Consider the following 13823-nt stretch of genomic DNA (forward strand, 5'->3'; position numbering starts at 1 on the left):
TGGCTAAGTCTTTAAGGGCTGGGATAGCGGGTATAAAAACAACTTCCAGAAATTCATCCCTGAGAACTTCTGACAAGTTGCAGAGCTGGTGATTTCATAAAAGGTAACAATGAAGAGTTAAATGAGCCATTTCTTGTACACGAATTTATATACTGATACACAGTAGGATCAAACCCACAGCTCCTACACAGTGCATCTCCTGCATTGCAGGCAGATTCTTTACAGCTGAGCTACCAGGGAAGCCCATCCAAATGCTATTATCAATCAGTGAAATCACTACCTAAAGAAATCACCATGGTTCAAAGAAGTAACCCAAGACCTCCCATTTGCAGATGATATGGATTCAGTGGCGATATAGAGAGATCATTATGTTCAAGGAGCTCAAGACTAAAGCCAGGCCTCCCAGTTCCCAGCGTTGTGCTGTTTTCCATTCAGATGATAAAAATAATTGCTTTGCTTTTATCCTCCTCCCTGCCTCTTTTCCAGCACAGATAATGAAGACAGCATGCTCTTAAGAGCTGTGTCAGACAGACCAAAGGCCCAAATAACATGAGGTTGCCAAAAAACTAAAGATAATCAGATTTTTACTTCAATTTATTTAAGGCAGAACATCAAGGAAGGAATAGATAGATCTTCTTAGGACCGGTGATGTAGTATAGATGGATGATAAGGAGAGCTCCTCCACAGCCACTGAGACTTTGTCTACTCTTGGAGGAAGAAAACCTTCCACTTGAAGAGGACAGAAAGAACTTCTGTAAGTGGGAAAGTCGATCCTAAGAGGACACCCAGAGGTGCTGAACAAGTTGCTGCCTCTGGACAGGGTCAAGATGGGAAAGAACCCAATGAGATTTTCCAATCATAATCATAAGAACTGTGGACAACGACAGGATTCAAACATAGGAGACAGCCAATTTTCAAAAAAGCCAATCCTAATGACCTATGTGGGAAAAGAATCTAAAAAACAGTGGACATACATATAACAGATTCACTCTACTGCATACCTGAAATTAACACAACATTGTAAATCAACTATATTCCAATAAAGATTTTTTAAAAAAAAACAAAAACTAGAGACCGAAGGAGTTTCATTCAAACTCATCATAAGCAAGATTCTAGAGTAGACTAAAAAGCTGGTGTCTGAGTACCTCAGAGGAAGCAGTAGCTACCTGGAGCCAAGGTAAGTTCTGTAAGAATAAGTCACATGAGACTAACCCCACTCCACTATGTGGTCACCAAATTGGTAATTTCATATAGCAGATGTACAGTAGATTTGGTTGAAACAGCATATATCCTTATGACAGGATGGAGAATTAAGAATCAGATGCTAGTGCAGACAGGAATAAGTCTCTGAACAACTTTACCTAAAACTGATAAATATTAATCTGAAATAAAGTCTGTATGTGCGAGTGTGCTCAGTCCTGTCCAACTCTTTGCAACCCTATTGATTGTAGCCCACCAGGCTCCTCTTGTTCATGGGATTCTCCAGGCAATCCTGGGGTGGGTTGCCATTTCCTCCTCCAGGGGATCTTCCCAACCCGGGGATTGAACACAAGTCTCCTGAATTGCAGGCAGATTCTTTACCAGTGAGCCACAGGGGAAGCCCTGTGTACGGAAACATCAAATTGTTCTGCCCTTGAGCTCAGCCTAGGCAACAATTTTATTCCTTAAAACACTGAAGAAACGCATAATCTGTGGATAACTTGGAATAAAAAAGGGTTGTGAATGATTAATGTATAGATAAACAATCTAAAAGACTTTGAAAGGCTAGAACAGATGGTCATATACAGGAAATTTAGATAAATATTAAGTTTTATTCATGGGACTAAGAAGCCAATTGTACACATCCATGAATGAAGAGATGTGACTCAGCAGCAACATGTGTAAAAACAAACTTAGTTATTTCGAGATGACTGACCATCAAGAGTCAGCAATCTTGTTTTAGAAGGACTACGGTTGGAAAGCCATTGTTAAGAGAAATTATTCTATCTATCCCAAGTTCTGTGCTAAGCATTTTTAACAACCCTATTTAAGAGAAATAGGTAAAAACAGACTAAAAGTCCAGATAACTTACCCAACACAAGGCAGAAAGTAACAGCTGAAGAGTCTCCCTACTTTCGTAATCTGCAGCTGACAATCTTAACCATGGGGCTTCAGTGCTTACCGGGGCAGGGAGGGATGTTGGGAGGGAAGGGGATCTCAGCAAGGGTTAGAATGGTTCTACTTACTATCAGTCAGCATATAAGAAGAACATAGCAAACTGGTATATGTTCAGTATTCAAGGTAGTAAGATGATTCAAAATCATGTCACTTAACAAGGGTTGAAAGAGTTACCAACTTAAATAGGCTTCAAGGTAGGGTATGTAATTAGTTTTCAAAAATGTAAGATAGCCCACCTACAAACCATTCAAAAATGTAAGGTTTCCAAAGATAGCCCACCTACAAACCAATGAAAACAGTCCTGGGAAAGCTCTACGCTGCACAGCAGCAGCAGAAACCCTGTGGAGCTCAAAAACAGAGGATGACAGCATAGAAAAGCCTAGGAAGCATTTGTCATCACTCCATCCCTCAGTCCAGAGCAGCTTGGTGCAAAGAGGGATCCCCTTGGAGGGATTTCACTCCACAAATAAAAGGACAGTAGGAGAACCCTGGTAGGCCTCCTCCTCAACTCACAAAGGATGACAGTCAGAGAGGAAAAACAAAAGAACTATGAAACAATCAGAAAGCAATTAACAAAATGTCAATAGTGTGTCCTTTGCTATCAATAACTAAATTACTCTAAATGTAAATGGTTTAAATTAAAAGACAAAGAGTAGTTGAATGGACAAAAACTCAAGACCCAAGTATATACTTCCTACAAGAAACTCACTTAAACTTTAAGGACTCTTCATAGGCTAAAAGTGAAAGGATAGGAAAAGACATCCATGCAAATAGAAACTAAAAGAAAGGGGTACCTATACTTATGAGACAAAATAAACTTTAAGAGAAAAGCTGTAACAAGGGACAAATAAGGTCATTATATAATAATGAGGTCAGTTCATCAAGAGGATATACAATTATAATTATATGCATGCTGGTGGCTCAGATGGTAAAGAATCTGCCCGCAATGCGGGAGACCGGGTTCAGTCCCTGGATCGGGAAGATTCCCCTGGAGAAGAGAATGGCAACCCACTCCAGTATCCTTGCCTGGAGAATCCCATGGACAGAGGAGCCTGGAGGGCTACAGTCCACGTGGTCGCAGAGAGTCGGACACAACTGAAGTGACTTAACACACACAACAAATCTGAAGGCAGAAACAGCAATGCAAGCATAGAGGACTTCACAATAGACAGATTATCCAGATAGAAAATCAAGAAGGAAATAAAGAACTTAAACAATACTTTCGGTCAAATGTACCTAACATACAAAACATTCCATCAACAGCAGAAGAATACACATTCTTCTTACACACACACATATCCTCCAGGAGAGTATTTTGGGTCACAAAATTAGTCTTAGCAAATTTTAAGAAGATGAAAGCCATATAAAATATCTTTTTCAACCACAATGATTAAAGCTAGGAGTCAATAACAGGAAGAATGTCAGAATAAAAATCAGATGTGTGGAAATTAAATTACACTTCTAAAAAACCAACTGGTCAAAGAAGAACTCAAATAATCCAAAAATCTTGAGATTAAAAATAGAAACACAACATACAAAAACTTATGGGATGTAACAAAGACAGTTCTAAGAGGGAAGTTTATAGTGATTAACACTTAAATTTAATGAAAAAAGAAACATACATAAATCAATAAATGTGTTAACAAATGAAGAAAAAGCATTTAACAAAAGTTCAACATCCTTTAATAAGAATTCAACAAATTGGGTATAGAAGAAACATACCTCAACATAATAAAGGCCATATATAACAAACTCACAGATAATACCATACTCAACAGTGAAAAGATAGAAAGCTTTCCAAGATCAGGAATAAGACAGGCTGTCCTCTCTTATCATTCCCAGTCAACACAGTACAGAAGTTCTAGTCACAGCAATTAGACAAGAAGAATTAAAAGGCATTCCAGTGGGAAAGGAAGAAATAAAAATGTTTCTTTGAAGATGACATGATCTTACATAGAAAATCCTCAGTACTCCAACAAAAAAACTGTTAGATCTAATCAATGAAGTCAGTAAAGTCACAAAACACAAAATCAACATACAAAAATCTGTACACTAATTAACCATCTTGAGAATAAAGAAAATAATGCCATTTACAATAGCATCAAAAAACAGTAAGATACTTAGGAATAAATTTAACAAATTTAACTATACATCAAAAACTGTGAGACACCGAAGATACTGAAGACAAATGGAAAGATACTCGTGTTCATGAATCAGAGGAGTTAATACTGTTTAAATGCCCATACTGCCCAAAGCCATCTACAGATTCAATGTAATCCCTGTAAAAACTCCAATTATTTTTCAGGAAAATAGAAAACAATTGTCCTAAAATGTGTATGGAGCAATAAAAGACTGAATGGACAATGCAATCTTAAGAAGAACAAGGCTGGAGGCATCACACTTCCTGATTGCATATTATATTACAAAGCTATCAATATAGTATGGTACTGACATAAAAACAGACACAGAGATCAATGAAACAGAACTGAAAGCTCAGAAATAAGTCCATGCCTGTATGGTCAATATTTAACAATGAAACCAAAAATACTCAATGGGAAAAAGTCTCTTCAATAAATGATGCTGGGGAAACCAGACATACATATGCAAAAGAATAAAATTGGACCACTATCCTATACCACTCACAAAAATTAACTTGAAGTGGATTAAAGACTTGTAAGACCTGAAACCATAAGACTCCTAGAAGAAAATATGGCAGGGGAGCTCCTTAACGTCAGTCTTGGCAATGATTTTTGGATATGACACCGAAAGAACAAGGAACAAATGCAAAAAATCAACAAGTGTGACTGAAGTGAAAGTGAAGTCGCTCAGTCATGTCCGACTCTTTGCAACCCCATGGACTGTAGCCTACCAGGCTTCTCAGTCCATGGGATTTTCCAGGCAACAGTAATGGGAGTGGATTGCCATTTCCTTTTCTACAGGGGATCTTCCCAACCCAGGGATCGAACCCGGGTCTCCCACATTGTAAACAGATGCTTAACCGTCTGAGCCACCACTAAAGCTTCTGCATAACAAAAGAAACCATCAACAAAATGAAAAGGCAACCTACAGAATGGGAGAAAATATATGTAAACCATATATCTAACAAGAGGTTAATATCCAAAATATATAAGGGACCTCATACAACTCAGTAGCAAAACAAAATCTCATTTTTCAAATGGGTAGGGACTTCCCTGGTGGTCCAGTGGTTAATATTCCAAAGCAGGGGGCACATGTTCAATCCCTGGTCAGGGAATTAAGATCCCACATGACACACCATGCAGTCAAATGATTAAATAAAACAAAACAAACAAAATGGGCAGAGAACCTACATAGATATTTTAACAAAGACAACATACAGCATGAGTGGCTATAGTTAAAAAAATATGATATTGTATACTGGAAAGTTGCTGAGAGTAGATCTTGAGTGTTCTCATCACAGGAAAAGTTAACTATGTGAGGTGATGAATGTGTTGATCATCTTGATCCTGGTAATTGTTCCACAATGTACATGTATATCAAATCATGTTGCACAATTTGACAAGTAATTGTATCTAAAGTTGAGGGAAGAAAACAAAGACAGACTGGGGTATCTCTGGTTATTAATCCCCCATTACTGAAAGTATTCAAGGACAATAATCAAATGGTCAACCATTTGGAGGTATGCTATACATGGGGATTGTTCACTTGCTAGAAACTAGAGAAAAACCTTTCGAATTTCCTTCAGTCTTAAGACTATAACTCTGAACAAGAATTTCATTCATTTCCCCAGATAGAACGTACTGCTGCTGCTAAGTCGCTTCAGTCATGTCCAACTCTGTGCGACCCCATAGACAGCAGCCCACCAGGCTCCTCCATCCCTGGGATTCTCCAGGCAAGAACACTGGAGTGGGTTGCCATTTCCTTCTCCAATGCATGAAAGTGAAAAGTGAAAGTGAAGTCGGTCAGTCATGTCCGACTCTTCGTGACCCCGTGGACTGCAGCCCACCAGGCTCCCCTGTCCCTGGGATTTTCCAGGCAAGGGTACTGGAGTGGGGTGCCATCGCCTTCTCTGAGACAGAACGTACAGTTACCTAAAGAGGCCTGGGTAGCCTCTCATTTATATCTGAGAAGGACCAGCCATCTAACTTCTTGAGCAACATTCTCCTTCCCTCCCATGCATCTCAATATTTTCCAATGCAATCCACACCTGATACAAAGGAAAACATCACCATTAGCATCTGTGCGGATGCTGTAAATTAGGACTTGATGTAACAGTGGAATTACTAACCAACCATCCAATATATGTATATTCTGCTCGGAGACCCTACAAAGTAGCCTAAATCGGCGTTCTTGCCATAAATCGGTTTACGCTCAAGTTGGAAAATTGAGAATTCAGTTAACAGTTTCAGAGATGGTGGCTTAAGCTTGCTTTGAGGACTGCGAGAGACTTCAGCTAGAAAGAAAAGGGGAACAAAGGAACAACGTCAAAGAAGTTGGGAAATACAGGGCTTGTTCCACAGGAAGTTACTAGTCCTGGCTAATGGGAGCAGAGGGTCCACGAGACCAGGCAGTAGGAGACATGTGACTTGACCGTCTAAAAGGAATGCCATGAAAATCACCCTTTGCTGGATTCTTTCAGCTGCAGAAAGCCAGAAACACTAAAGATTAGGAGAGTAGCTAGCAAACCCTTTTATAAGTAACTAGTGTCACCTTTTTGAAAGATGATGCTGGCCCCAAGTTAAACGATTCTGAACCCAGGTGATTCCAACAAACAGCCAGGCTTCGAATCCTGAGCTAGAGACTCAACTAACCCATAATCTCATTAATCACTGAGCACCCCATACTTTTTTAAACTAACACCTGGCCACATAGCAAACCAGGAGTCTGGTGGAGCAAGAAAAAGGATCAGGCACAGACAATAAACAACAGTCATTAGTGGGGAAGAGACAAATTTGCCCCAGAAGGATTTGCCTGAACCATTCAGCCCAATGAAAACTTCCTCGATAGTTAGAAGTCCTTAAGAGACTGTCTTTTCTCCAAACCCTTCTAGTTTACAGCATCCCTGCAAAGGCCATTGGTGACGTTTTCCCTTGTATCAGGTGTGAAAATGTTTTAATCATGAAATTCAGAAACAATCAGCCCACTTGTTTTTCACCTTCTCAGCTCTACCCCGCCCTCTTCCACAAGGAGCGGGGTTTTCCACAGAAGAAAGGGAGCAGGATGGTCTATGACCCACAGGCATGGGCTCCAGACTTTCATGTCTGAAATCCCTCTGGACTAAGTCCAGAAAGATAACTCAGTCATTTCAACCTGATGACTGTCTGGTGATCAAGGTGAGGTAAGTTAATAGTATTATTTCATAATCCCTTCAAATGTTTCCTGACCACCCGCTGCAGGTGCAGGACTGACCCTGTCGACAGTACATCCTGGCCATGCTGCCCAAGACAGCAAAAGCTGAATTGACATTCACCCCCCTCACCTTCAAATTTCAGGGCTGTATCGAACGTTCAAAGCAGCAGGTCCGTAGAGACCATCAAGTCTACTCGTTCCTCTGTGACCAGATGAGGAAGCTGAGACCCACAGAGGGGTTATACCTGCCCCAGGTTACACAGCTGAGAGGCCAGAGGTGACAGTCTCCACTCCTGCCCTGGACTCCCAGCCTAGGGCGCTTCCCCCTGAGATCACACAGACATCTCACTGCGTTCTGAAACCTGGAAAACCTGCCCAAGCTCCCTTTTCAATGTATATTTTCCATTTGTTATAAATCTAACCATCACTTTCTGACACTTAATCTCTGCCAGGCACTACTAGAAGTGCTCTCTGCAAATTAACTCACTGAATTCCTCCAGCAACCCTCGAGGGCAAGTTACAATGATTATCCCCATTTCACAGATGTGAAACCTGAGGTAGAGAGAGGCGACCGAGTCAGGTCCATCGCATGAGACAGACTGGCCCCAGAGTCCCCACTCTTAACCACTTGGTGATAATTTACAAAGGATAATTGCTTTAAATTATAAAATAATGGAAGAAGAGGTGCAAGCCTTGAAAAGGGCACAATCACTAGTGTATGATAATGAATCTAAGAGCTAAACCATACATTTTGTTAATATATGCAATATATTTCATGATTTTTTTAAGGGATTGTGTGAGAGAAATATAGAAAGCATATTAACATTTTAAGCATTTTTAAAGGTAAAATGATCATGTGCACAACAGTCAAAGTCTGCCACTTGAAACAAGCAGTGTTATCTGAGTGCTGGTTCTCCTCATGCTATTATGTAAAGCGAAGGTGTCGCCTGTCTTCTCCTATGCTGGCCTTCATTCTCGGCTATGAGGCACTCCTTTTACATCAACCCTCTCCAGAAATCAAACCTCAAAATACCAAATTGAGGATTAAAATAAGAGACTGTACCTCTGAAGATTACATTTTTTTATAAAAATGTCGAAAATCAAGATCACTGGAACAAATGCCCAATATTCAATTATGTTTTCACTCTCCTTCATACTAAAAATGTCAAATCTCATTACCTTGGTTATCCAGGAGAAAAAGTCCAGGAGCAATCATGGTAGAAATAAGAAAATTACAATTGTGCCCAAGATCAAATTTCAAGAGAAAAATTGCAGTCAAGCTAAGAAGATGCACTGTCACAGAAAAAAGTTACCTGACATTTTATCAGCCCAAAGTCTTAGTGTTGAGCGGGCCTTGCAACAGATCCTAAAAATTCTAAAATCAGGAAAGTATTGCCTTAGATATGAACCCCACAGTACAGAGAATCAAAGCAGAGAGCAGAGCCAGGCATACGGTAGGTCCTCAAGTATTTGTCAAATATATATAAGAAAATGTTCATCAAAAGACAGAAACATGATAGAGACTGTCAGAATGCAAAATAGCAAGTGACGCTGCTTAGAGGTTTTAAGAACTTTTAAATACCAGGATGACAGCACGAGAACTAAGGATATATAGACTGGACAAAAATGGCAGAGTACCATCCAATCAGGGCAAAATGCTCTGTGATCTAGTACCTGACCTGTACTTCTTAAGCAAAAGAACTCTTAAGCCCAGCCTGGCCTAAGGGAGGGATCTGGACTCAAGCCCTACAACGTGGCATAATATTTGCAGTACAACTCTAACATGGCAAAATTCCCTGAATTTGGTGCACTTCCAATATAACAGTGTTTTTAATTTAGAACTCTCAACAGGAGTTGCTGGGCTTGACCCATCTCTTCATAACAAATTCAAGGTCCCACTAAAGCAACATAAATACAGATGCAATTAAACAAAAACTACATAAACCAGGTCTGCCATATCTGATCAGTAAATTAAATTACAACTGTAATAAAATTACAGTTGGCCTGGCAGTTTGAGAGTAATCTGGACTCTATGCAGGACCATTCTAGCCATATTCCAATTGCAAGGGGTTTTCCGACATTTATACCATAAATCTTTTTTCTGGGGAGTCACACTTGGTCATAAACTCTGGCTGAATGTGAAGTTAGAGCTTAAGTACCAGTATAGGGGCTACCAATTCTGTACAGAATCCTTAATATAGAAGTAATATTATAGTCCTTTATGTTTTAATACCTCTTTAGAACACATTTCCTTTTCTCATATACCAAAGGAGGTCACGTAACAGAGCTCACCTGAAATTCCTGCGAAATTTAAGTCTGAGCCACAACAGTAGTTTCTTATAAAAGCACAATGAGAAAATATTCCAGACTCTTCTGCAGTACTCACATGATTAAGCAAACAAACAAAAAAAAGGTGTGAAACACAAGTGAGGAACCTGATGAAATTTCATAGAGCCTTAGTTACCAACTACCGTTTTCCTCTCTACCTTTAAGTGTTTCTAAACTGCTTAACAGACAGGAGAGGTGCTTCAAAGGAAAGTCTAACGACACACCTGTTACATAACCTGTTCTTGGTTGACCAGGTTATGTGGCTTTGATAAGGAAGAAAACATAATCAGAAGCAGGACAAACACTAATTCTCTGTTCTGCCTTCTCACATCAGCCAGGGCATTCACCTGAGTCACATGCACAATAGCTAGCTCTGTGCCTCAGTTTCTCTAGTCACTAACCATGAGGTCTGCTGCTATCCAAATTCCTACTGGATCAAAGTTAATGAGCACAACAATCACACAGAAAGTCCACAAAGGAATATTAAACTGAAATGCTATGTGGTGTAAGAAAAAAGCCAAAGGTTTTTGCAGTAGTCATTTGTTTTCCTCCAAATAACTCCATAGGAGTCAGCTTGGCCATAAATCAGGATAAGGTAAATACCTATGTGCTTTAAGAATGCACATATAAAAACTCAAGACAGATAAATTTAAAAGCTTCCCAGGTAAAGCTGTCACTGCTTGGACTATCCTGTTCAAAGATCAACCCACAGAACCCAATAGAACAGGTCTTTGATTTTTTTGTTGTGAAAAAAAGGACTTCAATTCCCCTGACATCTTCAAGACCTAGAACACAAGATGGCAAAGCTTTAGAAAACCTGGGGCCCCGTGGGAACCCAAATGATCAATTCTTTCTAAACATCTTACGTTTTCTTATTTTTTATCTATTGGTGGGGGTCTGCTGATAAAACCTCTTTAACTCTGGGTCTGCAGAGGTCTATCGCTACCCAGGCAGGGGTCAAGAAGGGAGACGCTGCGCAAACACAGATGTTGCTGCCAGCTGAAACTAAGGAGAGGGGCGGGGGCTGCAATGGGTTCCTAGGGAGGCAGATGGATTCTCTCCTGGAAATCTAATTGGTGTCTGGGAACGAGAGCTGGGTTTCCAAGGCGGCCTGAGCACCCAGCTTCTACAGAGCCCTTCATAGGCGAGGAAGCCTCCGTGGCGCCAGCACAGGACGTCATCATGCCCCACCGTGGAAAACTCCCAGCACAGGAACGTTAGGGGACCACCACGCACACCCCAGGTTCCCAATGGAAAAGAGACCCACAAAATAATCCTATGGAAGTCCAAAGGAATTCTGGCCGCCTCTCCTAACCAGGATAACTATAGATACCTTTTAAAACACACTTACGTTTCCACGCGAAAGAAACGTTGGCGCTTATGTCCTGAGCGGAATTCCACTCGCTCTGCTGCTCTCCGGGGACCTGCCGCGCACCCCTCACCCCGGAGCCAGGCACTGATGGGAGGGGCGATCCCAGCTTTCGAGGCTCTCCCTTCTCCACCGCAGGAAGACCGCTGATTTCCCCGGCACCCGAACGACAGAGACCCAGCTTCCATCCACCCATCCCCAGTCCCCGGAGCGGGTCCGGCAGGGGGCGAGAGGGGCCGCGCGGCCGGGGAACCCCGCGCTCCGCCGCCGCCGCGCCGCCTCTGCACTTGTTGCAGTCCCCGAGGGGCCGGGAGGCGGCGGCCATCCTTCGCGCCGCTGAGCCCGCGGCAGCACCCCCTCCCACCCCCCTGGAGACCCTGGACCCTGGAGAAAGTAGCTCCGCGACGGCGAACTCAGGTGAGGCGGGCAAACTTTTCCGCCCCAAGGGGCCGGGGGACGCGAGGATGGAGCCCCCAAAGAGCACTTACCCGGAGCAGCAGCCCCGCAGCCTCCGGCGCCCGAGCGAGGCGCTGCCCCCGCGCCCAGCCCGCGGGCGCCCGGAACGCGCCGCCCGAGCCTGGGAGGCTCTCCCCAAGCGGCCCACGCCCGGCGGCTGCGGCGGGGCCCGGCCGGCGCGAGGGGGCGGAGCCGAAGCCGCGCTCCGGGGCCGGGCTGGCTGCGCCCGCCGCTGAGGACGCCCGGCTCGCTCCGCGCCTGCCGGCTGCCGCTGGATCCGGCATCACATGGCCCGGCCTGCCCGCCGCCGCGCCCGACACGGGCTCCAGGAGGAAACCTGAAGCTGCCGTACCGCGCGGGCTCCGCCGGCCCCCTCCCGCCGCCGGCGGCCGCTCGCCTGGGCCTCCCTCCCCCGGCCCCCAGCACCAGGACCGGGAGAGGCTGCGGGACCGCGGGCGCGAAGTTGCGCCCGGATGGCGGCGCCCGAGCGCCCCGGATCCCACTGGAGTCAGGGGCCGGCTGCCCGCGCCTGAAAGGATATGTGCAGGGCCCGAGGAAGGCCCAGGCTGCCCTCGGCCAAAAGCCACCACCGTTGTGACTGAACGTGCTCCAGTTCTTACCTAAACATCAGTAGACGCCTCTTCTTTCTCGAGGCTCACGATCCTCCACCCCAGAGCTTCACCAGCTGTGTGATTCTTTGCGTGTTCACGCCCGCAAGGGGCTCATTAGAAGTCATCATAATTCTGACCAGTGCAAATTCGGTGCGTGAAACAGGGCACCCAAAGCTGGTGCTCTGGGACAACCCAGAGGGATGGGTTGAGGAGGGAGGTGGGAGGGGGGTTCAGGATAGGGGGACATATGTACACCCGTGGCTGATTCATGTCAATGTATGGCAAAAACCACCACAATATTGTAAAGTAATTAGTCTCCAATTAAAATAAAAATTAACTTTTTAAAAAAGAATCAACAAAAAATTAAATTAAAATGAGAATTTAAAAAAAAATCATAATTCAAAAACATGAAAACCCTGTTACTTACCATAAACAACAATATGAGAGGGAATCCCTTACCATCCAAGGCGCTTTTCTGGTTAGAACTGATCACAACCCCAAGCAGAGAAGCCTCTCCATCAGCCAGGCCTTCCTAAAAGTGATTTCAGATAATGATAGCAGCTTTAAAGACAAAAGTACCCATTTGATCTTTCTCATAATTAGATAGTGAAGGACAGGGAAGCCCGGCATGCTGCAATCCATGGGGTCGAAAAGAGTCTAACTAGACTTACCAAGTAAACAACAACCCATTTGATTTTTCTCATAATTACCTTGAGTCTCTGTTTTGGTTTTCCTATAAAGACCTGTCAGAACCAGACAGAACCAGGGCAGGGGAGTAGGCCAAAGGAACTGTATACCAAGACACCCCTTCACCAGCTGTCACCAACACCCCTCCCAGGCGGTGGTCAATTTCGCCTCCCTGTCCGTCCTCACCTTGCCCAGGCCACCTTGCTGACAGGGCAGCCAGAGCAAGAGGGCAAAGCTGAAGAGGAGAGCAAGAAAACCCTGCCTTGTGTCCGAAGTCACAAAGGTCCAGCCTTTTGCCTTGATAAAGGGGCCCCATTCTGTCATTGCACACCAGACCCCATGCTACAATCCCACCTCCTATTTCACAGATCTGGGACCCCAAGGCCTTGCCTCAAGGCATAGCCTTTTAAAGACAAGTAAGTTCCTGCCCATTGCCAGGTCTTCAAAGTACTGGACAAAAAATAAAAACAATAACACTGTTTTCAAAACTAAAACATACTTCCAACCGTAAATGTCTGCTGGAGTTGAGATGAACCAACACACTGGACAAAAATGGTTTCCAATCCATGGTGAGCAAAAGCTTGGATGGATTAGTGGCCTTAGTTGTTATGCTCCTTTCTGCTTCTGCTAAGTCGCTTCAGTCATGTCCAACTCTGTGCGCACCATAGATGGCAGCCCACCAGGCTTCCCCGTCCCTGGGATTCTCCAGGCAAGAACGCTGAAGTGGGTTGCCATTTCCTTCTCCAGTGCATGAAAGTGAAAAGTGAAAGTGAAATCGCTCAGTCGTGTCCGGCTCTGAGCAACCCCATGGACTGCAGTCTACCAGGCTCTTCTGTCCATGGGATTTTCCAGGCAAGAGTACTGGAGTGGGGTGCCATTGCCTTCTC

General features: G+C 43.7%; 1 protein-coding gene across 5 annotated transcripts in view; it reads right to left on the minus strand.

Annotated features, from left to right (window-relative positions):
• ARHGEF28 (Rho guanine nucleotide exchange factor 28) overlaps positions 1 to 12216 on the minus strand; it is a 346823-nt gene extending 334607 nt beyond the window's left edge. Inside the window, exon 1 of one of the 5 annotated variants that reach the window (XM_055554799.1) lies at positions 11671 to 12216. Coding sequence is in view for 1 of the 5 variants with exons in the window: in XM_055554792.1 (XP_055410767.1) it covers positions 11165 to 11507 (343 nt within the window). In the remaining 4 variants the exon portion in view is untranslated. The other 4 variants (XM_055554792.1, XM_055554797.1, XM_055554795.1 and 1 more) reach the window with 4 other exon arrangements.
• Positions 12217 to 13823: the final 1607 nt, after the last annotated feature.

This window comes from Bubalus kerabau, chromosome 18 (genome assembly GCF_029407905.1).
Source record: "Bubalus kerabau isolate K-KA32 ecotype Philippines breed swamp buffalo chromosome 18, PCC_UOA_SB_1v2, whole genome shotgun sequence".
In the NCBI taxonomy this organism is placed as follows: Eukaryota; Metazoa; Chordata; class Mammalia; order Artiodactyla; family Bovidae; genus Bubalus; species Bubalus kerabau.